This window comes from Aquarana catesbeiana, linkage group LG10, assembly GCF_042186555.1.
Source record: "Aquarana catesbeiana isolate 2022-GZ linkage group LG10, ASM4218655v1, whole genome shotgun sequence".
Lineage (NCBI taxonomy): Eukaryota > Metazoa > Chordata > Amphibia > Anura > Ranidae > Aquarana > Aquarana catesbeiana.
This window is the reverse complement of record NC_133333.1, coordinates 148,051,551-148,078,013: the sequence shown is the minus strand read 5'-3', so window position 1 is coordinate 148,078,013 and position 26,463 is coordinate 148,051,551. Positions and strand designations below refer to the sequence as shown.

Below are 26,463 nucleotides of genomic sequence, written 5' to 3'. Positions count from 1 at the left end.
ATAATTACTTGCCGAATCCATTTAGCAATAGTAGATTTCAACGCTGCCTGTCCTTTTTAGTACCTTCAGGCAGCACAAACAAAACATCCATTTTCCGAATCTGAGCAGTCGCCTCCAAATATATTTTGACTGCTCTCACTGCATCCAGAGACCGTAGTGTCTTTTCTTCCATAGAACAAGGTTCTGGAAAAAATGAAGGCAGAACAATATCCTGGTTTAGATGAAAACCCGAAACCACCTTCGGTAGAATGCTAGGATGAGGACGCAATACTACTCTATCCATATGAATAATTAAATATGGCTCCTTACAAGAAAGAGCAGCCAATTCTGATACCCTTGTTGCAGAAGATATAGTTACCAGAAAAACTAGCTTCCTTGTCAAAAGGACCAAGGGAATTTGTTGTATCCGTTCAAAAGGCTGTTTCTGTAATGCCGATAAAACTAAATTCAAGTCCCAAGGGTTCAGGGGTGACTTAACCGGTGGATTAAGCCGCGTTACCCCCTGTATGAAGCTACAGACAGAAGAATGCGAAGCAAGTGGTCCTTGAAACAATACCGATAAGGCCGAGATCTGGCCTTTGATAGTACTCAAGGCCAGTTTCATCTCTAACCCCATTTGTAGAAAGGTAAGGATTCTACCTATGACATACTTTCTGGGATGCCAACCCCTGGATTCACACCAGGAAACATATGCCTTCCAGACTCTGTAATAAATAACTCTGGAAGTTGGCTTCCTTGCATTAATCAATCACTGAGCCTGAAAGCCCACGATTCTTCAGAATATGGGTTTCAATAGCCAAACCGTCAAATTTAGTGTATGTAAGGTAGAATGGAACACTGATCCCTGCGATAGCAGGTCTGGACGTGGTCGTAGGGTCCATGGAGCCCCTACCGTCATCTTTACTATTTCTGCATACCAAGATCTTCTGGGCCACGCTGGGGCCACAAGAACCACTGACTTCTTTTCCTGCCTGATCCTGCATAGAAGTCGTGGTAGCAGCAGAATAGGAGGGAATGCATAAATCAGTGAGAACTGATCCCACGGGGTCACCAATGCATCTGTTTAACATGCAAGAGAATCCCTTGTTCTTGACACAAAGTTGTCGACTTTGTTGTTGAACCTGGATGCAAACAGATCTACGCCCGGGATCCCCCATCTTTGGCATATAGCCAGGAAGATGTCGGGGTGAAGGGACCATTCCCCCGGAACAACTGCTGGCGACTTAAGTAGTCCGCCTGCCGGTTCTCTACCCCTGGAATGAAAATTGCTGATATGCATGGCACATGCTTTTCTGCCCAGGTTAGGATCTGGTTTACCTCTCCCTGGGCTGCACGACTTCTGGTGCCCCCTTGGTGATTGATATAAGCCACTGCTGTGGCATTGTTGGATTGGATCCTGACAGGACAACCCCGTAACCTGAATGTCCATGCTCCTTTATGGTGCTGATCTTTGCCTAGGGTAAAAACACCTTCTTCTGGGTTGTATCTATAACCAAACCCAAGTACTCTAGTCTTCTTACCTGCTTTAAAGAAGATTTCTCTAGGTTAAGGACCCAACCTAGGTATTCCAGGTAGTTGACTGTAGTGACCAAGCTTTGGTCTAAGTGGGCTACCGACCGGTCAATCAAGAGCAGGTCATCTAGGTCTGCTATAATCGTTATACCCTGGGCCCTTAATTTAGCCAGAGGAGAGGCCAGGATCTTTGTAAACACCCGAGGTGCAGTAACTAGACTGAAAGGTAGAGCTACAAACTGAAAAGTTTTTCCACTTCAAAACGCAGATATTTCTGATGAGTGGGGAAAATAGGTAAATACAGGTATGCATCCTTGATGTCGATTGATGCCAGAAATTCTCCTCCTTGTAGGATGGAGACTACTGATCGGATTGATTCCATGCGAAAAGATCAAATTTTCAGGAACCGGTTTAGATCTTTGAGATCCAGAATGGGTCTGACATCTCCATTTCGTTTTGGCACCGTGAAAAGGTTTGAATAAAACCCCAACCCCTGCTCTTCCATGGGGACCACCATGATCACTTTTTGCGACAAAAGTCGATCTAACGCTTGAAGGAGAGACTTCTTTTTCTCTGGATCTTTGGGAACATTTGATCTGAGGAAACAAGGAGACGAGAATTCTCGCAACTCTAGTCTGTAACCTAGAGCTATTGTGGAGACCACCCATCTGTCCTGAAAATCCTTCTGCCAGACCCTTGAGAACTGTAACAGTCTTCCCCCCACTTGAACGAGCGGGGACGCCCCTTCATAAAGAGGCTTTAGCATTCTGTCTTGTAGGTTTCCTCCCCCAGGACTTCTTTTGTCCCTGGGGTTGACTCTGAGTTTTACCTCTTCAACCTGACGGTGGAGGCCATCGCCTCCGGCACTGGAGGAAGAGCCCGTCTAAATGAATGATGTTTACTCCTTTTCTTAACTGGCCAAAGGGTATTTTGCCCACTTGATATCATTTGGATATAATTGTCCAAATCATCCCCAAACAGCCTTTCACCATGGAAAGGAAACCCAGCCAGGAGCTTTTTGTATGGCGCTTCGGCTGACCAATTTTTCAACCATAAGATTATATGCATATGCACCAACCCATGCGTAAGGCGAGAGGTCTGAAGGATAGAATCTCTGATTGTGTCAATTGCAAAACACAAAGCCGCTGGCAGCTCGACTAAATCCTGGGCCTGCTGTTCAGGGAAAACCTTGAGCACCTGTTTCAAGTGGTCTCTCGAGGACTGAAACACTCCAATTGCCACCATTGCAGGTTGAGTTACTGAACCTGCCAAACAAAAAATGATTTTTAACAGGAATTCCAACTTTTTATCGGTTGGATCCCTAAGCATTTGAGCGCAGTCAAGAGGACAAGTCAAACTTTTATTCACAGAGGATATAGCAGCGTCAATTGCTGGTATACCCCACATCTTTGTAAATTTTTCCTCCATAGGATAAAGTGTTGAAAACTTTCATGGGAGGGAAAAATGCTTATCTGGGTGATCCCACTCAGAATATATAAGCTTTTCCAGCAATGAACGGACAGGAAAAGCATGCACAGCTTGAGGAGTAGGGATGAGACGAACACCCCCCTGTTCGGTTCGCACCAGAACATGCGAACAGGAAAAAAGTTCGTTCGAACACGCGAACACCGTTAAAGTCTATGGGACACGAACATGAATAATCAAAAGTGCTAATTTTAAAGGCTAATATGCAAGTTATTGTCATAAAAAGTGTTTGGGGACCTGGGTCCTGCCCCAGGGGACATGGATCAATGCAAAAAAAGTTTTAAAAACGGCCGTTTTTTCAGGAGCAGTGATTTTAATAAAGCTTAAAGTCAAACAATAAAAGTGTAATATCCCTTTAAATTTCGTACCTGGGGGGTGTCTATAGTATGCCTGTAAAGGGGCGCATGTTTCCTGTGTTTAGAACAGTCTGACAGCAAAATGACATTTTGAAGGAAAACACTCATTTAAAACTACCCGCGGCTATTGCATTGCCGACAATACAAATAGAAGTTCATTGATAAAAACGGCATGGGAATTCCCCAAAGGGGAACCCCGAACCAAAATTTAAAAAAAAAATGACGTGGGAGTCCCCCTAAATTCCATACCAGGCCCTTCAGGTCTGGTATGGATATTAAGGGGAACCCCGGCCAAAATTAAAAAAAAAAAATGACGTGGGGTCCCCCCAAAAATCCATACCAGACCCTTATCCGAGCACACAACCTGGCAGGCCGCAGGAAAAGAGGGGGGGACGAGAGTGCGGCCCCCCCTCCTGAACCGTACCAGGCCACATGCCCTCAACATTGGGAGGGTGCTTTGGGGTAGCCCCCCAAAACACCTTGTCCCCATGTTGATGAGGACAAGGGCCTCATCCCCACAACCCTGGCCGGTGGTTGTGGGGGTCTGCGGGCGGGGGGCTTATCGGAATCTGGAAGCCCCCTTTAACAAGGGGACCCCCAGATCCCGGCCCCCCCTGTGTGAAATGGTAAGGGGGTACAAAAGTACCCCTACCATTTCACTAAAAAACTGTCAAAAATGTTAAAAATGACAAGAGACAGTTTTTGACAATTCCTTTATTTAAATATTTCTTCTTTCTTCTATCTTCCTTCATCTTCTGGTTCTTCTGGCTCTTCTGGTTCTTCTGGTTCTTCCTCCGGCGTTCTCGTCCAGCATCTCCTCCGCGGCGTCTTCTATCTTCTTCTCCTCGGGCATGGGGGGGGAGGCGCCCGCTCTTCTCTTCATCTTCTTCTCTTCTTCTCTTCTTCATTTTCTTCTCCGGGCCGCTCCGCACCCATGCTGGCATGGAGGGAGGCTCCCGCTGTGTGACGGCGCTCCTCGTCTGACAGTTCTTAAATAATGGGGGCGGGGCCACCCGGTGACCCCGCCCCCCTCTGACGCACGGGACATGACGGGACTTCCCTGTGGCATTCCCCGTGATGTCACAGGGAAGTCCCGTCAAGTCACCGTGCGTCAGAGGGGGGCGGGGTCACCGGGTGGCCCCACCCCCCGTTATTTAAGATCTGTCAGATGTACCCCAGTTGAAGTCCCGTAGGACGAAACGCGTCGGGTGGTTATGCCTGTCTTGCCACTTTTATTTTATAGCGCTTTTTATTGTTTTACACCTGACTGTAATGTTTAGGTCATGGTGTGTTGTATAGTTCTGGATTTTTAAATAAATGCTTTTCAATAAGCGGATTTACACTATGGAGAGGTCTTCCTTTTGAACCCCACTTCTTTTGAGGATCCTTATCCAGTTTATGGAAGCGGCTTTCCTGTAAGCAGTTCCTGATTTACATCTTGGAGACTGAGAGTCGGTATAACCAGAGAGGTCGGTTGGTGAGTGCTGCAGATTCCCCCCAACATCTCCAGCTGCTGTGGAACCCTCTTCCATATCTTAAGCCTGTTTGACCCCTAGGCCGCTGGCCGAGGGGTCCACCATTGCCGGTAAGGGTATTTTTGCCTATCCCGTCTACATATATGCAGGGCACCTTATCCTGTGGACGCCATCCCCGGATTTAAGGCCTCTTACCACTTATCTTGGCAGCTACAGATCTTTCAACTACACTGTTAGATGCTCACCCATTTATTTGTCATTGGACTGTAGTTATGCTAGTTACCTATAAATATATGCTGGACTTTTGGTTGTGACAGCAGTATATGTTACTATAGTGTTATATATTTTCAATACTTTTCATTTATGTGTGTCACTACACTTTACAAAAGTTTTTTACCAATTTATTTTTTTTATATATTCATACACTAAATTGAGATTCATAGGGACCAATTTCTCGATGTATTTCTTCACACTATTTTATAGTGATTAGATCCTATCATTACGGATCTCTAATGTACACAGGACCGTTTTGAATAATTTATTTATATATTTTATATACTTACCCTCACTAGTATTATACACAATTCATTTGGTGTTTCATTAAATATACTTTATTGGGCTGTTGTCCTCACGGATATCCATTTTGTCAGGCTTTGCCCAATAACGCACATATTATTTAGCGCCACACTTATTTACTTTATCCTTTATTTAAATATTTCTTCTTTCTTCTATCTTCCTTCATCTTCTGGTTCTTCTGGTTCTTCTGGCTCTTCTGGTTCTTCTGGTTCTTCCTCCGGCGTTCTCGTCCAGCATCTCCTCCGCGGCGTCTTCTATCTTCTTCTCCTCGGGCATGGGGGGGGAGGCGCCCGCTCTTCTCTTCATCTTCTTCATCTTCTTCTCTTCTTCTCTTCTTCTCTTCTTCTCTTCTTCTCTTCTTCATTTTCTTCTCCGGGCCGCTCCGCACCCATGCTGGCATGGAGGGAGGCTCCCGCTGTGTGACGGCGCTCCTCGTCTGACAGTTCTTAAATAACGGGGGGCGGGGCCACCCGGTGACCCCGCCCCCCTCTGACACACGGGACATGACGGGACTTCCCTGTGGCATTCCCCGTGATGTCACAGGGAAGTCCCGTCAAGTCACCGTGCGTCAGAGGGGGGCGGGGTCACCGGGTGGCCCCACCCCCCGTTATTTAAGAACTGTCAGATGAGGAGCGCCGTCACACAGCGGGAGCCTCCCTCCATGCCAGCATGGGTGCGGAGCGGCCCAGAGAAGAAAATGAAGAAGAGAAGAAAAGAAGAAGAGAAGAAGATGAAGAAGAAGAGAAGAGCGGGAGCCTCCCCCCATGCCATGGGTGCGGAGCGGCCCGAGGAGAAGAAGATAGAAGACGCCGCAGAGGAGATGCTGGACGAGAACGCTGGAGGAAGAACCAGAAGAGCCAGAAGAACCAGAAGAACCAGAAGATGAAGGAAGATAGGAGAAAGAAGAAATATTTAAATAAAGGAATTGTCAAAAACTGTCTCTTGTCATTTTTAACATTTTTGACAGTTTTTTAGTGAAATGGTAGGGGTACTTTTGTACCCCCTTACCATTTCACACAGGGGGGGGGCCGGGATCTGGGGGTCCCCTTGTTAAAGGGGGCTTCTAGATTCCGATAAGCCCCCCCGCCCGCAGACCCCCACAACCACCGGCCAGGGTTGTGGGGATGAGGCCCTTGTCCTCATCAACATGGGGACAAGGTGTTTTGGGGGGCTACCCCAAAGCACCCTCCCAATGTTGAGGGCATGTGGCCTGGTACGGTTCAGGAGGGGGGGGCCGCACTCTCGTCCCCCCTCTTTTCCTGCGGCCTGCCAGGTTGCGTGCTCGGATAAGGGTCTGGTATGGATTTTTGGGGGGACCCCACGTCATTTTTTTTTTTTTTTTTTTGGCGTGGGGTTCCCCTTAAAATCCATACCAGACCTGAAGGGTCTGGTATGGAATTTAGGGGGAACCCCACGTCATTTTTTTTTTTTATTTTGGCCGGGGTTCCCCTTAATATCCATATCAGACCTGAAGGGCCTGGTATGGAATTTAGGGGGACTCCCACGTCATTTTTTTTTTTAAATTTTGGTTCGGGGTTCCCCTTTGGGGAATTCCCATGCCATTTTTATCAATGAACTTCTATGTGTATTGTCGGCAATGCAATAGCCGCGGGTAGTTTTAAATGAGTTTTTTCCTTCAAAATGTCATTTTGCTGTCAGACTGTTCTAAACACAGGAAACATGCGCCCCTTTACAGGCATACTATAGACACCCCCCAGGTACGAAATTTAAAGGGATATTACACTTTTATTGTTTGACTTTAAGCATTATTAAAATCACTGCTCCTGAAAAAACGGCCGTTTTTAAAACTTTTTTTTGCATTGATCCATGTCCCCTGGGGCAGGACCTGGGTCCCCAAACACTTTTTATGACAATAACTTGCATATTAGCCTTTAAAATTAGCACTTTTGATTTCTCCCATAGACTTTTAAAGGGTGTTCTGCGGCATTCGAATTTGCCGCGAACACCCCAAATTGTTCGCTGTTCGGCGAACTTGCGAACAGCCAATGTTCGAGTCGATCATGAGTTCGACTCGAACTCGAAGCTCATCCCTATTGAGGAGGCTTCAGTGAACCCAAACAAGAAGTGGGCTTTTCAACCGACTCAGTTACGGTAACTTAAATGTTGAGCGGACTATTTCAGTAAGAGATTGCACCAGCAATTTCTCAGCCTGTGAAGCTGAAGTGGGTCCTTCCCCACTTGATTCCTTGGAAGAGAAGTCATCAGTCTCTTCCCGGTCCCCTGAGGGGGATTCATCTTCCCTCTCCCAGTGTTCCTCTGTTTGAGGGTCCTGGGTGGTAGAAGGGGAGCTAATGCATTTTCTTCCACTCTGTGAAGATGCGATTAAAGCCGTTAATCTTTCCTCTAATCCACTCATGGCTGAGGAAAAACCTCCTGAGTAATATATACAGGGGCTGAAATGCCGGAAGTAGTTGCAACCTCTAACCCCGTTGGCTCACTCTGACCAGCCTCCCTAGGTCTTTCAGGGGGAGATGGCATTGCAGAGGGGGTCCTCAGAGCCTGAGGAAGATCCTTGAGCCTTGGGATATTTGTAACTCCCCTTCTGCCCATAGTGCCAAGCACAAATGCAGAGGTACTACCAGAAAATGCACCCACTGCTGAGCAAATAGTCCAGCAACTGCCGCTGCTATCAAGGCTCAGTCTGATGCTAAGTAAACATGCCCTGGGAATGCCTGTGCCACCAAACACTCACATGCCATCCATCTTCTCTGTGTCCCTCCTTCAGCTGTATGCACCTGCAAAAGAGCACCTTTATAGCTTTACACAGCCCTTCTTGATACTGAAGCATGCCAACGCCCCCTCTTTCCCCCGACCTCCCACTGTGCCCCCTCATGTTTTTCAAAAAAGACTGTTTTCCCGTGTGAGTGGGGGCTCCGATCCAACAGAATCACATGTGAAGGGGGGCTTGGGAGGAGGAGAGGGGCAGGGCTGCTGGATGGAAAGCCACTGCAATGGTGGCGGGAGCGGCCCGGCATACCACCTACTGACCCATGCCCTCTTTGCCTGCTGGAACGAAGCTGTCCAGGTGGGGGGACACTCCAAGGAGAACAAAAACTCCTTTCCAACATCCTACCTGGGGTGGGGCTGGAGGAAGCGTGCGGCTTGTGATACAGAGGGAGACTGACGAGCATGGAATCAGGTATGTGCTCTTGACAGCCCCTGGTGGCAACTTTAGGCATAGCAACATTTATTTAAAGGAGAAAACCCACAAGAATGAGAAAAATTCCTTAGGAATCTCCCTTACCTTATCCAGCTGCAGGGTTCTGTGGTAAACCAGACACCCCCAATCTTCACCTCTCATGGTGGGCTCCATTAAAAAAACCTTCAGGAACCGGGGCCCCTTTTTTATCAGGGGATCCACACTCCTGGGCCTATAAAGCACCCTGCCAGGAAATATGGCTGAAAAAACAAACACTGGATCCTGGGGTCCAGCTTTCTAAAAAGAGAAGCATTGCAGGCAGAATGTCGTTTCTTCCGACATGAGGCCAGGGTACCATTCAATTCGGCCTGAACAGACACTTTGAATGGATCCAGTTGCATAGCTTGCCCCGGCAAAGATTCCTCCAGCGGAGCTCAGCACGGCACATCTTTACTCGTGACCAACACCTAAGACACTGGCGAATAAACTGAGGTACTTCCAGTAAGGGGAGGGGTTATATAGGGAGCTAAACATCCTGTCTAGGGTGTGCCAGTGTCCATCACCTAAAGGTACCTATATAACCCATACAGTAATTACTGTGGCTCTGTGTCCCGTGATGTACGATAAAGAAACACATTCAGGCACAGGAAGAACATGCAAACTTCGAGCAAGTAGTGCCATGGTTGGGATTCAAACCAACGACCCTAGCACTGCTATTGTAGAAATGCTAACCACTTAGCCCCTGTGCTGCCCCTATTGCAATGCCAATTTATCCATAGGCTATGGATTTCACTTTAGAATAGTCCAATCTGAGTTGGATTTGGGTCCCCCATTATTTTAATGTTTATCATCCTAGTTAATAATGATCCCAATACAATATTTTTCATCAGCGGTAGCTCTTCAACTGTAAGTAGATCGGCAGCAATGATGGAGGAACGGGTAAGTATCATACTCGTATGTCTTCTTTTACAGACACTTCTTTTTCCAATTTTTTAAGGATGTGATAGATTCGTTTGAATAAAGGTATGTAATTTATCTTATATTAAGTTAGAACTACATTTGATTGATTATGTATAGACAGCTAAGTTGTAGTTTTGGCACTATTAGTACAAAACAACACTTTACAGATGGTAATTCTCCATACAATATATTTTTCTTTCACTTTAAACTACTTCTACCAAAAATACATAAATATTAAAAAAAGAAATATTTGAAAACATTTTAAACAATATCTTATATCTAGACATCATATAAATAAAATGTGGCTGTGCTTTTAAAGAGGTAAACAAAAGCAAGGCCACCTGTGTTTTATATAATAATTCTATAAGTATTTCACCTAATGGAAAGCAACACAGAGGACTATGCAATTGCCATTCTCAAAAAGAACCTTTTTTCCAGACCGCTTCTTGTACAGTAGGATCTCTGTTGAAGAGTAAATTCTGAAAAATCTTAAAAAGTGACTACTGTGGGAAGTTGTATTTGCTAAAAGCTTTAGAAGCAGACAGTATTAAGTATTAACAGACCACTATTAAAGATAGTCATATGACATAGAATACTGTGAGATGACACTAGCACTGGTAGTTTAACGTTACAGACAGTATCCACCATCACAAAAATACAGAACAAGGAACACAGAGGATAAATAAAATGACATCTTAAATATAGGACACTATGAAAAAAAAAATACATCATAAAAGTGGGTAAAGAGGGACGAGAGAAAGTTAAAAGAATAAAAAAAACACACAAAAAAACACATAAATAAATCATTAAATACATAAATTAATAAATAACTAGAGAAATAAAAAGGAAAAAAAGTACTATTTGTCATTTAAACCAGGCATATACCATAACAGCATTTCAAAAACTTTTTCTGTGCAGTTAAAAAAACACTTCTACTTATAAAGGGTACCTCTAACAGCCTTGCATATATGCATTCAGATATTAACTGCTGTATCTGAACCTTGTGCTGTATCGGAGTATTTACTTTTATTTTGCTTAGTACCGTCAGTTCTCATGATTTTAGGGGAATATGAAGTGTGTTCTAAAGATACTTTTCTTTGCTATGTTCAGCAATTTTGTTTTTTTTAATCACACAATTACTAAATATTGCAAATAAATAAATTAGATGGGCTTGTGTCATTTTTCAACCTGACTAACTATGTATCTATGTAATATTCTATATTTACTTTGTGTTGTCAGTGGACCAATATATAAAGGAACTTTTATCAGGCACATGGCTGTGTTAAAAAATACACCTGAATGGCCCAGATATCACTTTTTCCCTATATGCAAGCCCAGTACTATCTGCCATTTGAAAAACAACTTGAATGAAAAAAATATACATTTGATTTTTATAAGACTGTTACAAAAGACATTTTTATTCTGCTCTGTTAATAGATTCATGTGGCACATGACTTTAAGAAGTGGCTTTCCCCTTGTTTAGCTTTGGATGTGTCTAGTAGTTCCAACATTTGAAAAGCTTAAAACAAGCTCATGGCTGCAGTAGCAGCCATGAGCTTGTATCAGTTTTATGTAACCACTATACTGTAAAAGTGATCTGGGCAGCTGCAATGCCGCCTGATCACTTCTGTTTGGCTTGCAGGCAATGTTCCTCTGCCCACAACAACGGCTGTCAGGATAGTGAGCAGGAGTTCTGGGAACATCAATTCTCCAATCTTCCATGTGAACTATAAAACTGGAGGCACTCAGCTCTAAACATTTGCAAGTTCAGTCCTGTCAAAATCCTGCCTAAAAAGCTGGATGCACAGAAAATCATACATAATCTTGCACTTGATCTGCTAGAGCAGAAGGAAGGGAGGTCTTAGGGGTATAATAGATGCCCGGTGTCTTCATAAAGAATACCTGACACAATGTGATAGCAATAAAGTTAAATGCAAAAAAGTGCCAAAGAATGTAAAAATTAATAAAAATAAATTTAATTAAAAAAATTAAAAGCACACACACACACATATGAATGTAAACACAGGCATAGAGTGAACACATGTATGTAAATGATTGCACCAAACATATTATAAATCACCACACACGCAAGAGTTGGAACAATAATTATAGTTCCTCATTTATGATTAACTCTGTACTGATTTAAAGGCAACACCTATTAAAAATGTGATATTAAGCATCTTACAGTATCCGCTCTTAGGCAAGACTTTTACTTTTGGACAGGTTTACTTTAAGTAGATTGTTTTTAATTATTTTTGTTATCACTCTTAATTTTTTAGCAATATCCTCTCTTTTATACATACATTTTAATCAGACCAGAGATCTTCTTTAAGAGCAGGTAAACAGTAGTACAGGAAAAAAATTAAGTGTTAAAGGGGGAAATAGTATAGCACAGCTCAAGTACTCACGCTTGCCTGTGGAGAGGCTTCGGTTATATCCAACAGGGCTGAAATACTCGAAGATGAAAACAGTCACAGCAACCACGGTAAGACACATGACAAACATCATGACCCAGACAGCAGGACTGTATGGCTCTGGAAAAAGAAGATGAAACCCCTGAGTGCTCACGCAGCAAAATATACATGCAGCTGATATTGTGAATCCTCAAGAAGCATTTTTCACCTGGTTTATAATAAGTTGCAGTGTGTCGTACTTAATCACCTTTATTTGCTACTATTGAACGTTGTTCAATCACAGTTTTTTTCTAAATGGTTATACTTTTATACTGATTTTGTTCTATTTTACAGAAAGCTAATTTTAATTATGTGGGCACAAACATTTTAAACAGTGAACAGAACATTTTAATAACAGACGTGATCTTCAAGAAGCAAAAATACTAAATATAATATCAATACGCTTTCCTGAGATGGTTTCCCCCAGGCAAGTTGGGGGGAGGTCAACAAAGCCTTTACAACACACTTCTGGTGTTATATTAATTTAGAATGTCCTGCTCCTAATTCAGGCAAGCATTTAAACCTATTTCAGTAACATTACCGCCAAATTCAGGTAGTTCTAACTACCACCACTTTAAGAACCTGTCGCTATAAGAGTGACACATTCTTGACTCGAGTATATACGGTAAATGGAGCATTATTAAAAGCCAACCTGTACATATGTACCTCTAAACATTCAATATTTACTTTGTTTCTACTAGAAAAAACCAGTAGCGATTACATCAAGTCTAAGTTCTTTTTAGACTTCAGATTTCTTAATAAGAAAAGTGTCTAAACATCTTTGTCAACTTGTATTTCAGCTGTTACCTATAATAAAAATAGGTGCTCATAAGAACTATTTGAATTTGGTTTATGTGGTGCATCATTCAAGAAAACAAGCCTTAAGTGATAGTAAATTAGGTGCACAGGTAACGTTTAGCTGAATAAATCCAGATTTCTAGAGTAAATGCGACTCCCCTATGTTTTTGTTGTTTGCCTTCATAATCCAATGTTATTCCAATTACCACCACCAACTCAAAATTATGCTGGTAGTCTAAGTAACCTCTGACAAAACTAGACCTACAGAACTAAGAGCATTAGACTGTAAACTTCTTTGGGAGGGGACAATAATGTGGATGTTTATGCAAGCCTGTAAGCCTAGATTTACACTAGTGCTATTGCATATTTATGTGTTTTTCAGAGCTTTTTGTAGCACGTTTTTATGTGCATTTTTTGATGCGTTTTCATGTGTAAAGCTTTTCTTGTAGGAGGAGATTAGTTGTTAACCACTAAACTACCTCCCACCGTCATATGACGGCGGGACGAGGCAGCTGTTGTTCTGGGCGGACGTCATATGACGTGATCGCCCTCCCGAGCCACTAGGGGGCGCATGCGTGCCCGCTGCGTCGCTCGGGACCCGGTGTGCGTGCCCGGCGGACGCGATGTCCGCTGGGCACCCGCGATTGCCGGGTAACAGAGCAGGACCGTGGATCTGTGTATGTAAAGACAGATCCACATCCTATCAAAGAGGAGAGGAGACCGATGGTGTGTCCCTTGTACATAGGGACACTGATCGGTCACCTCCCCCAGTCAGTCTCCTCCCCCCACAGTTAGAATCACTTCCCTAGGACACACATTAACCCTTCGATCGCCCCCTAGTGTTAACCCCTTCCCTGCCAGTCACATTTACACAGTAATCAATGCATTTTTATAGCACAGATCTCTGTATAAATGTGAATGGTCCCAAAAATGTGTCAAAAGTGTCCAATATGTCCGCCTCAATATCACAGTCACAATAAAAATCGCAGATCGCCGCCATTACTAGTAAAAAATAAATAAATAAATAAAAATGCTATAAATCTACCCCCTATTTTGTAGACACTATAACTTTTGCGAAAACCAATCAATATACCCTTATTGCGATTTTTTTTTTACCAAAAATATGTAGAAGAATACATATCGGCCTAAACTGAGGAAAAAATTTGTTGAAAAAAATGGATATTTATTATAGCAAAAAGTTAAAAATATTGTGTTTTTTCAAAAATGTCCCTCTTCTTTTGTTTATAGCGCAATAAATAAAAACCGCAGAGGTGACCAAATACTACCAAAAGAAAGCTCTATTTGTGGGGAAAAAAATGCTAAAAATGTCATTAGGGTGCAGTGTAATATGACCGTGCAATTGTCATTCAAAGTGCGACAGTGCTGAAAAATGGCCTGGGCAGGAAGGGGGTGAAAGTGCCCTGTATTGAGGTGGTTAAACACATAAAAAAAATACGTACATTCATGCTTCATGTGCTTTTTTAATGCACTTCCATTGAAGTCTAATGCCGCATACACACGGGCGGACTTTTCAACGGACTTTCGAACGAATGGACTTGCCTACACACGATCAACCATAGTCTGACAGATTCATACGACCAGACTAAAATAAGGAAGTTGATAGCCAATAGCTGCCCTAGCGTCGGTTTTTGTCCATTGGACTAGCATACAGACGAGTGGATTTTTCGACCGGACTCGATTGCGTCGGAAAGATTTGAAACATGTTTTATTTCTAAAGTATAAAGAAAAAAGAATTGTGCTAGGTGCCCAAAAAAATGTGTATATATGAAAAATAATTAATAATGAATTAACCGTGAAAGGGGTCCTGCTGCTGGACACTATAACCCCAACACGAGGGCAAAAGAAATAGATATAGAGAGAACAGTGCAGCGCTGGACAAATATCATGAGTGAAAAGTATTATGAAAATGGTGTTAAAAAATCAAATAAAGAATTGTAACAGTAGTAAATAACACCTAATAATAATGACTAGTGAAAAAAACATTCAATCAAAAGTCCATAAATAATGAAAAAGCAAACACAGTGAATACAAATAAAAGTTCTGAATTATGATGTGAGTGAAGTCCAAAAATTATTCCATGCGGAGTTCTGGATCAGTAATCCACTGCCAGTGCTGCCCACCACCTGGTGATAAAGTAATGAAGGCTTACCAGAGAGCCAGCGATCACCCTTACTCAGGGGGGTCAAAACAGGCTTAGTAGAGGGAGATGTAGGATGAACTTCGAGGGATGTCCCTTGAGAGGCTCTCTAGGGAATCTTGCCAACCTGCTTCCTGGGCGACTACTCAGCAACAGCAGAGCGCCAATTCGGAAGATGTGATCCCAAAGATACTTCCTACTCTACCGGTGCCTCTCATACCACCGTCTGCCCCCTCAAAGTCCTCCTCCATCCGTAATCTAATCATGCTCTTCCAAAGATATCCCGCCTCCCGCCACCGCCTATTGGTCATTCCACGTGTTATGTAAACTGATGACTCTTGAGCTTAATTGAACAAGCTGGGGTTAGAAGCTCATTGGTTTCTTTGCAGAAGTGAGCCTGATTTTGCAATTGTGTACTTAAAAGTGGAGTATGCCTGTATTCACCTGGAATTCATTTTTTCTAAATTATTAGAGCAAAAAGTTGATAAGATGTGTGCATTTTAATGAAGAGAACTAAATGCTGAAAACAAAATATACAGTATGTATTATGGCAAATGAACAAGCTGTTCCAAACATTTTGCTATACAATCCAACTTTGAGTTCCATCTTTGTTTAAAGAAAACAAATAAAGACATCTTTTTTTCTGATCTAGCAGTGTGTGCTTAAAGTAATTTTGTATCCATTTTTTACATTTTACATGTTTGCTCTTCAATCATTTTGCTATCATATTACATATAAAGATTTGCAGATTAGCCAGTAGAGGGAGAATGGATGGGCCACTACAGTAATAATAATATTAATAAAGTAATAATATTTTTGTTTTCTAAAAAAAAAGGTTATAATTACCTGCGCTATTGCACAGAGCAGTCAGTACTTTACCTCCTCTTTGACCATCCCCTGCCAGAGCTGTCTGCTCCTCCTGAGTACCTTCCCGCTTCCTCTCACAGGAGTTTGACTGAAAGCTGCAGGGGTCTATGAGGTTCATTTACTAAAGGCAAATAGTCTGTGCACTTTGCAAAGTGCAGTTGCACTCTGCAAGTGCAGTTGCTCCAGAGCTTAGTAAATGAGCAGAAGCTCTGCTGACTTCCATCATTCAACCATTTGCAAGCAAAAATGCTGTCTGTTTTATTTTCCTTGCACTTGATTGGGTATTCTTTGCAAAGTGAAGCTTTAACTCATTTACTAAGCTCTGGAGCAACTGCACTTGCAGACTGCAGCTGCACTTTGCAAAGTGCATATTCTACTTGCCTTTAGTAAATCAACCCCTATGGCTCCCACTACCATCAGAGTCCCCTGTGAGACCGGGAAGTAAGGAGAGCGGTGCTACAGCCAGGACATTTCTGGATTGGTGGAAGGAGTCAGGTAAGTGTTTAGGGATGGGGAGTAGCAGGGATTTTTTTTTACCTTAATGCAGAGAATGCATTGGGGTAAAACAAGTAGATTTTAGAATCATTTTATTGTTTATGTAAACCCTAACAATGAACTTCTCTTATTTACTTCCTTTCAGTCTGTTTAATAGAAATGAGCTTTGGGCTTGGGTCGAGCATGGGTTTGTGGCATGGACTCAGCAAACTAATGTGGGCATTCACTGTTATAGCAACCAATTACCAGTGATGCATTTCCTAGCCTTTGAATTGTAGCCAAGCGGCCTAAAAGAACCGATAATGAAGACTTTCTTATATGCCAGCCCACTCACTATAAAAAGCAAGTTTCCCAGGACCCTTTTTAGTGGAGTAGAAGGCAGAACTGACAGTGTGTAACAGTGTGAAACAGCTATGTAGGAGGCTTAAAACTGGGTGAAAAACAGCCAAACTCTGCTACTAGAATGGGGTTGTGGAAGATAGTTTCATGTCACAGGTTATACACCATGGCAAGACTGAGCACAGCTACAAGATGCAAGGTAGTTATACTACATCAGCAAGGTCTCTCCCAGGCAAAGATTTCAAAGCTGACTGGGGGTTTTAAGATTTGCTGTTCAAGCTCTTTTGAAGAAGCACAAAGAAACGGGCAATGTTGAGGAACATATACTTAGCGGTCAGCAAAGGAAACTTAATGCAGCAGATGAAAGACACATCATGCTTACTTCCCTTTCGACATTGGAAGATGTCCAGCAGTGCCACCAGCACAGAACTGTTGGAAACCAGTGGGACACAGGTACACTCATCCACTGTCTAGAGAGGTCTGGCCAGAAGTGGACTTCATGGAAGAATTGCGCCCAAAAAGTCATACCTCCAGTTTGGAAAACAAGACTATGTGAATCAACTAGACAACTACACAAAAGCATAGGAACTGGGGTGCAGAATGGCAGCAGGGGCTCTGAACTGATGAGTCAAAATTTGAAATATTTGGCTGTAGCAGGAGGCAGTTTGTTCACCAAAGGGTTTGAAAGCAATACAATCTTTTCTGCAGGCAACATTGAAGCATGGTGGAGGGTCTTAATTTATAGCATTTTTTCACACAAGTCTAAAACTTTTGCAAAGTATATATCATTATAGTTATATAATGTATAATTATTGTCTCTCTAATTAAAAATGAATAAATACATATAGTATTAATAAAAACTCTAAATTGCACATTCCCAGTTTCCAAAAGTATTTTCCAATGTCCAGTCCTACTTTGATTAGCTTTAGACTAAGATTTACACTGCAGGCCGCAGCGCTTTCTGGCTCAAATAAGCCAACATCATTTTAGATTCTGGTGCTGATGTTTTACTTGGTCTTCTCTAAAGGCAGCAGCAACTGCATTCTGAAAACATTTGCTAGAGTGGGTGCTTGGGTGTCTGATATCATCCCAGCAAGGTGATTGAATTCTAGCACTGTTTAGATGTTGGGAATGCAGTAGACAAAATGCATGTACTAGTCTATTTCAGAGAGGGAAAAGGAATAAAACAGAAAGGGAATTGATTTGTATGATCCAAAAGCTGGCCATGTACATTATTTTTGGACATATTCAAATAGTACAAAGTTAAACTTGTGGATTTAATTGTCCCTTTTAGGGATGAGCTTCGAGTTCGAGTCGAACTCATGTTCGACTCGAACATTGGCTGTTCGCAAGTTCACCGAACAGCGAACAATTTGGGGTGTTCGCGGCAAATTCGAATGCCGCGGAACACCCTTTAAAAGTCTATGGGAGAAATCAAAAGTGCTAATTTTAAAGGCTAATATGCAAGTTATTGTCATAAAAAGTGTTTGGGGACCTGGGTCCTGCCCCAGGGGACATGGATCAATGCAAAAAAAAGTTTTAAAAACGGCCGTTTTTTCAGGAGCAGTGATTTTAATAATACTTAAAGTCAATCAATAAAAGTGTAATATCCCTTTAAATTTCGTACCTGGGGGGTGTCTATAGTGTGCCTGTAAAGGGGCGCATGTTTCCTGTGTTTAGAACAGTCTGACAGCAAAATGACATTTTGAAGGAAAAAACTCATTTAAAACTACCCGCGGCTATTGCATTGCCGACAATACACATAGAAGTTCATTGATAAAAACGGCATGGGAATTCCCCAAAGGGGAACCCCGAACCAAAATTAAAAAAAAAAAAATGACGTGGGGGTCCCCCTAAATTCCATACCAGGCCCTTCAGGTCTGGTATGGATATTAAGGGGAACCCCGGCCAAAATTTAAAAAAAAAAATGACGTGGGGTTCCCCCTAAATTCCATACCAGACCCTTCAGGTCTGGTATGGATTTTAAGGGGAACCCCGCACCAAAAAAAAAAAAAAAAACGGCGTGGGGTCCCCCCAAAAATCCATACCAGACCCTTATCCGAGCACGCAACCTGGCAGGCCGCAGGAAAAGAGGGGGGGACAAGAGTGCGGCCCCCCCTCCCTCCTGAACCGTACCAGGCCACATGCCCTCAACATTGGGAGGGTGCTTTGGGGTAGCCCCCCAAAACACCTTGTCCCCATGTTGATGAGGACAAGGGCCTCATCCCCACAACCCTGGCCGGTGGTTGTGGGGGTCTGCGGGCGGGGGGCTTTTCGGAATCTGGAAGCCCCCTTTAACAAGGTGACCCCCAGATCCCGGCCCCCCCCCTGTGTGAAATGGTAAGGGGGTACATAAGTACCCCTACCATTTCACGAAAAAAGTGTCAAAAATGTTAAAAATGACAAGAGACAGTTTTTGACAATTCCTTTATTTAAATGCTTCTTCTTTCTTCTATCTTGCTTCATCTTCTGGTTCTTCTGGCTCTTCTGGTTCTTCTGGTTCTTCCTCCGGCGTTCTCGTCCAGCATCTCCTCCGCGGCGTCTTCTGTCTTCTTCTCCTCGGGCCGCTCCGCACCCATGGCATGGGGGGGAGGCTCCCGCTCTTCTCTTCTTCTTTTCTTCTTTTCTTCTTTTCTTCTCTTCTTCTCTTCTTCTTCATTTTCTTCTCCGGGCCGCTCCGCAATCCATGCTGGCATGGAGAGAGGCTCCCGCTGTGTGACGGCGCTCCTCGTCTGACAGTTCTTAAAAAAACGGGGGGGCGGGGCCACCCGGTGACCCCGCCCCCCTCTGACGCACGGTGACTTGACGGGACTTCCCTGTGGCATTCCCCGTGACGTCACAGGGAAGTCCCGTCAAGTCACCGTGCGTCAGAGGGGGGCGGGGTCACCGGGTGGCCCCGCCCCCCCCGTTATTTAAGAACTGTCAGACGAGGAGCGCCGTCACACAGCGGGAGCCTCCCTCCATGCCAGCATGGATTGCGGAGCGGCCCGGAGAAGAAAATGAAGAAGAAGAGAAGAAGAGAAGAAAAGAAGAAAAGAAGAAGAGAAGAAGAGAAGAAGAGAAGAGCGGGAGCCTCCCCCCATGCCATGGGTGCGGAGCGGCCCGAGGAGAAGAAGACAGAAGACGCCGCGGAGGAGATGCTGGACGAGAACGCCGGAGGAAGAACCAGAAGAACCAGAAGAGCCAGAAGAACCAGAAGATGAAGCAAGATAGAAGAAAGAAGAAGCATTTAAATAAAGGAATTGTCAAAAACTGTCTCTTGTCATTTTTAACATTTTTGACACTTTTTTCGTGAAATGGTAGGGGTACTTATGTACCCCCTTACCATTTCACACAGGGGGGGGGCCGGGATCTGGGGGTCACCTTGTTAAAGGGGGCTTCCAGATTCCGATAAGCCCCCCGCCCGCAGACCCCCACAACCACCGGCCAGGGTTGTGGGGATGAGGCCCATGTCCTCATCAACATGGGGACAAGGTGTTTTGGGGGGCTACCCCAAAGCACCCTCCCAATGTTGAGGGCATGTGGCCTGGTATGGTTCAGGAGGGAGGGGGGCCGCACTCTCGTCCCCCCCTCTTTTCCTGCGGCCTGCCAGGTTGCGTGCTCGGATAAGGGTCTGGTATGGATTTTTGGGGGGACCCCACGCCGTTTTTTTTTTTTTTTTTGGCGCGGGGTTCCCCTTAAAATCCATACCAGACCTGAAGGGTCTGGTATGGAATTTAGGGGGAACCCCACGTCATTTTTTTTTTTAAATTTTGGCCGGGGTTCCCCTTAATATCCATACCAGACCTGAAGGGCCTGGTATGGAATTTAGGGGGACCCCCACGTCATTTTTTTTTTTTAATTTTGGTTCGGGGTTCCCCTTTGGGGAATTCCCATGCCGTTTTTATCAATGAACTTCTATGTGTATTGTCGGCAATGCAATAGCCGCGGGTAGTTTTAAATGAGTTTTTTCCTTCAAAATGTCATTTTGCTGTCAGACTGTTCTAAACACAGGAAACATGCGCCCCTTTACAGGCACACTATAGACACCCCCCAGGTACGAAATTTAAAGGGATATTACACTTTTATTGTTTGACTTTAAGCATTATTAAAATCACTGCTCCTGAAAAAACGGCCGTTTTTAAAACTTTTTTTTGCATTGATCCATGTCCCCTGGGGCAGGACCCAGGTCCCCAAACACTTTTTATGACAATAACTTGCATATAAGCCTTGAAAATTAGCACTTTTGATTATTCATGTTCGTGTCCCATAGACTTTAACGGTGTTCGCATGTTCGAACGAACTTTTTTCCTGTTCGCATGTTCTGATGCGAACCGAACAGGGGGGTGTTCGGCTCATCCCTAGTCCCTTTAGGATCATTCACTAGTGATTTCAGTAACACAACTGAGTTACTAAATATTGCCCATGTAGCACAAGCCTAAGGTTGGAAGAAGTACAATAAACAATCGCAGAAATAATTGTACAATAATAAAAATGCTTTCAATAGATAGAGTAATGGTGTCCTCATTACAATGGTGTCCTCATTACCAATACAACTTATGCATTTTTTTAGCAAATCCAGTGCAAATCTGACTTAAAGGGCTTACTGGTTAACAAACCTAAAATCTGGCACAAAACAGTCCATAGCAGATGCCAAAAGGGTTTTTTTTCAGAACAGTTTCTGTCCTTATATAAGTCAATAGGAATGCAAGAGCAACTTGAAGCAGGTTGATCAATCTTAGGAAATCAAATGCAGGTCAACGGAGGTTAACTGCATGTCAGATGCACCTGTCAATCAATTCTAAATGATCTTAGAAGCATCATAACTGGTCCTAATATAATGCACCTAAAAGCAAGCTTCTGACACAAGATCTTACAGTATCTCATACTTAGGAGCACACTAATTAAGCAATTAACATACTTAGTCTTGGGTATAATGTATTTTTTTGCAGAAAGAAATAGCATTTCTGATTTCCTCAGAAATTGTTTCCCTTTAAATCGCTTTTGATTTAAAAAGGAAACATGTTTGCACCTTCATGTATTTCGTGGTCATAGTCATGTAAAATATGTTGTCACCATTTATGATATAAGGTAGCATTGTTAATCTAAAAACTATTTGTACGATTTCTACAGAGTTATCAGTTACCATATGCTGCTTAAAAAGGTTAAACTAAAATTTGTTTTCTATCTGATTTTTGCCAAGCCTAAATGGTATCAACACAACTACAAGGCTATATTTTGCCAGCATTTATCCATTGCCCTTTTTTTTTTTTTTTAGGAAGCTGAGTTTGAAAAATATTTCATTTGAACTTTTTTCAAAACATTTTTCATTTCTAGCTTGACTTTTTGTGTCAATCTTGCTTGGTCCAATGCATTATTTTAAACAAATAGGAAAGTCTCTTAACACATTAAAAAGGGAACCCGTGTTAATAGAATAGCTAGCATAATCCAGCAGTGGAATCCAATTGTCCACTTTGCCACATCAAAAACTAATATTATATTATACCATCACTCAGGACACCGCAAAACCAAATCCAGCCACGCGGCAAACCTCAATAGTACATCTATCAACTATCAGAATGTCATTCACTAGATGGTGCTGAGCCTCAATTTAATGAAAAGGTCAAATAGAGTTTTTTAGTGGATTTGTCTTTCTACGGGTTGTTGGCCTTTACAGCTTGCCGTTTCAGCATACTTCTAAATGTAAAACCATACAAATTGACTGACACATTTCAGATGAGAAGCAACTGTATGCTGTTGATTCTGTGTATTCAAATATGGTACTGGCTTCCCCCTATACTGAGAATTAGCAGCATCTAGTAAATCAGTGTTTATTTATTTTTTTTTTTTTAATATTTTATTTAAACCAGGATAGACAGCACCAAATCATCACATCAATAGAGTATAAAAATCGGTGTGCAGTTTTTAAATAACAAACATGTTATACTTACCTCCTCTGTGCAGTTGGTTTTGCACAGAGCAGCCTGGATCCTCTTCTTCTCGTGTCCCTCTTCGCTGCTTCTAGCCCCTCCCTCCTTTGAGTGCCCCTCAGCCAGCAGTTTGCTACAGGGGGCACCCAAGCTGAGTCAGAGTTCCGTGTATCCATTTCAGACATGGAGCCCTGACCTGGCCCCATCCCCTCTCTCCCCTGATTGGCTGACTGAATTTGATTGACTGCAGCGGGAGCCAATGGCATCACTGCTCTGTCTCAACCAATCAGGAGGAGTGTCCTGGATGGCTGAGGGGATCATAGACATCGCTGGAGAGAGAAGGGGCTTGGGTATATAATTAGGGGGGGTGCTGGAAGGGTTGCTACACGCAGAAGGTTTTTCATCTTAATGCATAGAATGCATTAAGATGAAAAACCTTCTGCCTTTACAACTCCTTTAACCTTCCAAAGCCAAAAGCACCTTAGATTGAAAATGTTTTAGTCCAACTATTGCATGATGTAGCACCTACTTTTGTATTATTCAACAATATTTCATGAACTAGGTTGTGTAGACATAATTAGAATTAGTTGTTAAAATATGAATATAATCAACCACACTTTAAAAAATATTTGCTGTCTTATAGGGAATATAAGATCCACCCTATCACTGGGGGGGGGGGGATATGACTGTCAGGGAATATCAATTCATTTTTCTCCTAAGCAAGCTCTGCCATAGCCTCCAACCTGAGACAGTGAATTTTCTGTAATGTATTTTTACTGCCTGTGACCCATTAGGAGATTTCCCTTCACTTCCTGTTCTGGAGATGCAGCACAAAATAAGAGGAAATCTATCATGAACGGATATCTTAAACAGTTGTCACGGGAATAGAGAGCTTTCCCTCACCTCTTGCTCTGGTGAGGGCAACAGGTGAGGTGCTCTTACTTTTTTGTCCAGTGAAAAAAAGGAACAGAGCAGAGACAGCAACATTCTTAATCCCTTTAGTAAATCAGCTTCCCTGTCTCTTGGTTAGTATAAATGTAACATTTCATATTCATATATGCTTTCATATTCATATGAACATATTCATATCTAGAGTGTACCTTTACCAGGATTTAACACTTTTTAAATTTTTTATAGAACAGTGTTGCAGAGCTGATTGTCCATTTAAATGTCTTTTATGACACCAGATAAAATAAATCCACTGTATAAAAATATGTACTGTATAATGTCATTTTGATAGCATAAATTATGTAATTTTGATTATACCATTCTTTATGAAAAAACAATGCAGATTAGGTACGGTAAAAGTCCAGTTGTCAAAGGTCCATTGAATAGGCTTCACCACTTTTGAATCTGAAGCAAATTACTTGGCGATGTCTAAAAGATGTTAAGCATTTGAATCACCCTAAATTTTCTATTAATGTTCATGGCAGATCTTAACATTTTATACTGAGACAGAAATAGTTTTATGGACCGAACAGTACAAACGAAAGAATATCTTTTCCGGTATGTAGGTTTCACTATTTTTAGAATTAACAAGGCAAGAACTTCAACAATCTCTAACAGCCAATCAGATTTAAATTTGTATTTGCTTTCTGTCATTTTGCATTACATGGTTAAATCTGATTGGTTAATTGGAGATGTTGGGAGGGCATTTCTCTTAGTTTAATAAACAGGGTTTAATATTGAGGCCTTGGAATTAAGTCAGTAAACTAAAAAGTCCACTAAAAAGTGATATTTCAGTTTTTGATCAATGCTATAGAATTATCACACCTAATAGTTTTTGTTTTTATATATTTTGAAGACTTTATTGGTGACAGGGCATTTTTTCTCAAAGAATAGGTGCGGGTACTTCCACCTTCTGAGTTACCCCTTGTCTCTGCCCCCTACTCACATCTGTGCAGCCAACCCCTACCCACCTCCCAGTACCATACCTTTTAGAGAATACAAAACAAAGTAAATTATATTGCAACAAAATACCCCTACTCTTCTAACAGTAGACCCCGACTACAATAATATATCTCCTAGCAACCAGCATTAGCAGACTGAGCTCTGGAAGGTTTTACTCCCTTTATGACCAGGCCATATTTTGCTATTCAGCACTGTGCTCCTTTAATGGGCAATTATGACATCAGCAACACATTATGCAAATTACATTTATATAATTTGTTTCACACAAATAGAGCCTTCTTTTGGTGATCTGCAACCTGCTGTGTCCGGTGGACACAGTGGTCATGGGAGCAGTGTGCTGTGTGCCCCAGGGATTGTGCTGTTCATCCTTAACATGGAACAGGCTGGATGATGTACATGTATGTGAGCCAGCCTGCCCATACTGGCCACCAGTAGTAAATATCTGCAAGTAGTTAATAGCCCCTCTAGCAGCCAGCATAAATGGACCCCTCCCTCAACAGTAGATCCCTCCCAGCAACAATTACCAAAGCCCATTCTCCAGTAACACTAGACCCCCTGCAATAATAGATCCTATCAGCAGCCACTTTTTTTGCCCAAATAGACAGCATCCTGCAAAAGCTATGGCAGAGTTATCTGTGCCTGAAAAATAAAAAGAATATGATCTGGGTATGTGGGATTCCCCACCTCTACATGATTCCCAGCACAACTCTTACTACATCTCTCAGTATAGCACTGGCGGCAGTCCCCAGTCCAGCTATAACATTAGCTCTTAGTACAGTTATTGCAGTGGCCCCTAGCACAGTTCTGACAGTGTGTCCCAGCACAACATTGACAGCAGCTCCAAATACAGCTCTAAAAGTGGCTTTCAGCATAGCACTGAGTTTCTTAATGACACATGCTCTGTATCCCTCTCTTTCTTCCCTCTCCTCCATCCTTCCGCTCTCCTCCCAACATTTGTTCTATGTGTGTCTTTGGGCCATGTAAGTTTTATGTGCTATCACTAAAGGGGTCTCTCACTGTCATAGGAGTGAAAGATCTCCTTTCTGAAGGTCCCTGACATTGGATCCAAGGTGGTAGCACCCAGTATTAGATGGGGGACATTCATAGAACAGGACAAAAACATGTTCTGAGTATGCAAAAAAAAGATAAAAAATAAAGTAGAAAGATCTGCAGCACTGATGTGGGAATTATGATGTGGATATACCTATGTGGAGATAGGGTATCTTTACAATAGGATCTTGAGGTCCAAGGCATGTACACAATCTATTTACATTTCCAGATGCAAGGTGTGGTGTGAAGCCTTCTGAATAATAGCAAGGACATACATTTAAAGTGTAACTCCTCCATTGTTGAGAAAAAATATTCCCCTCTAGGTGATAGGTACATAGGTACATTGCAGGGCTTTTAACAAACTTTGTTGCTCTGAAGAAATAGCTGTTTGTTTGGGTGCATGTGCCAAGTGAGTGTGAACAGGAATTACTTTTTCATTAGCGATCAGCTGCTGCACTTGCAGGGCTCTAACGAGTAAAGTGGCAGAGTCTGAATCCCTTTAAATGTGATTAAACCATTGGGAGTATTTCACCAAAACCTAAACGTTTGCTGCAGAATATGCAAGGATGCCTAAAATCTGATTTCTGGGAAAATTAGTGAGCCAATCACACAAGCAAGAAATTACATTTCTGGGGGGGGGGGGTGGGGTTCTGTATACCATCTGTGTACAGAATGCCTCAAGGTTGCCATATTGCATTGCATTTTACAGTTAACTACAGCACTGCAGATTGAAAGGGAAAGGTCATTTTTAATAATGGTATTATACAATATGGCTTGTTTCGCAATTGTATATGCTATCCCAGATAGCAAGCAATTGAGCTGCAAGTTTGAAAATGACTTGCTAAGCTATTGCTAGACTTTCCAGACTTCACAGGTTTGTTGCACAATTGAAGAAATCAACTTTCTTTGGAAACATTCTGCAAGTCTGCTGCAAGTTGTGGTTCAGTTGTGTCATGCAA

The 26,463-nt window shown here is 42.6% G+C and overlaps 1 protein-coding gene across 2 annotated transcripts in view; it reads right to left on the bottom strand.

The window, feature by feature from the left end:
- Positions 1–26,463, bottom strand: part of GRIN2D (glutamate ionotropic receptor NMDA type subunit 2D) — a 1,662,686-nt gene that overhangs the window by 435,744 nt on the left and 1,200,479 nt on the right. For both annotated transcript variants that reach the window (XM_073602755.1, XM_073602756.1), the window contains exon 10: positions 11,933–12,058. In XM_073602755.1, coding sequence (XP_073458856.1) covers positions 11,933–12,058 — 126 coding nt within the window. The remainder of the gene's footprint in view (positions 1–11,932; positions 12,059–26,463) is intronic.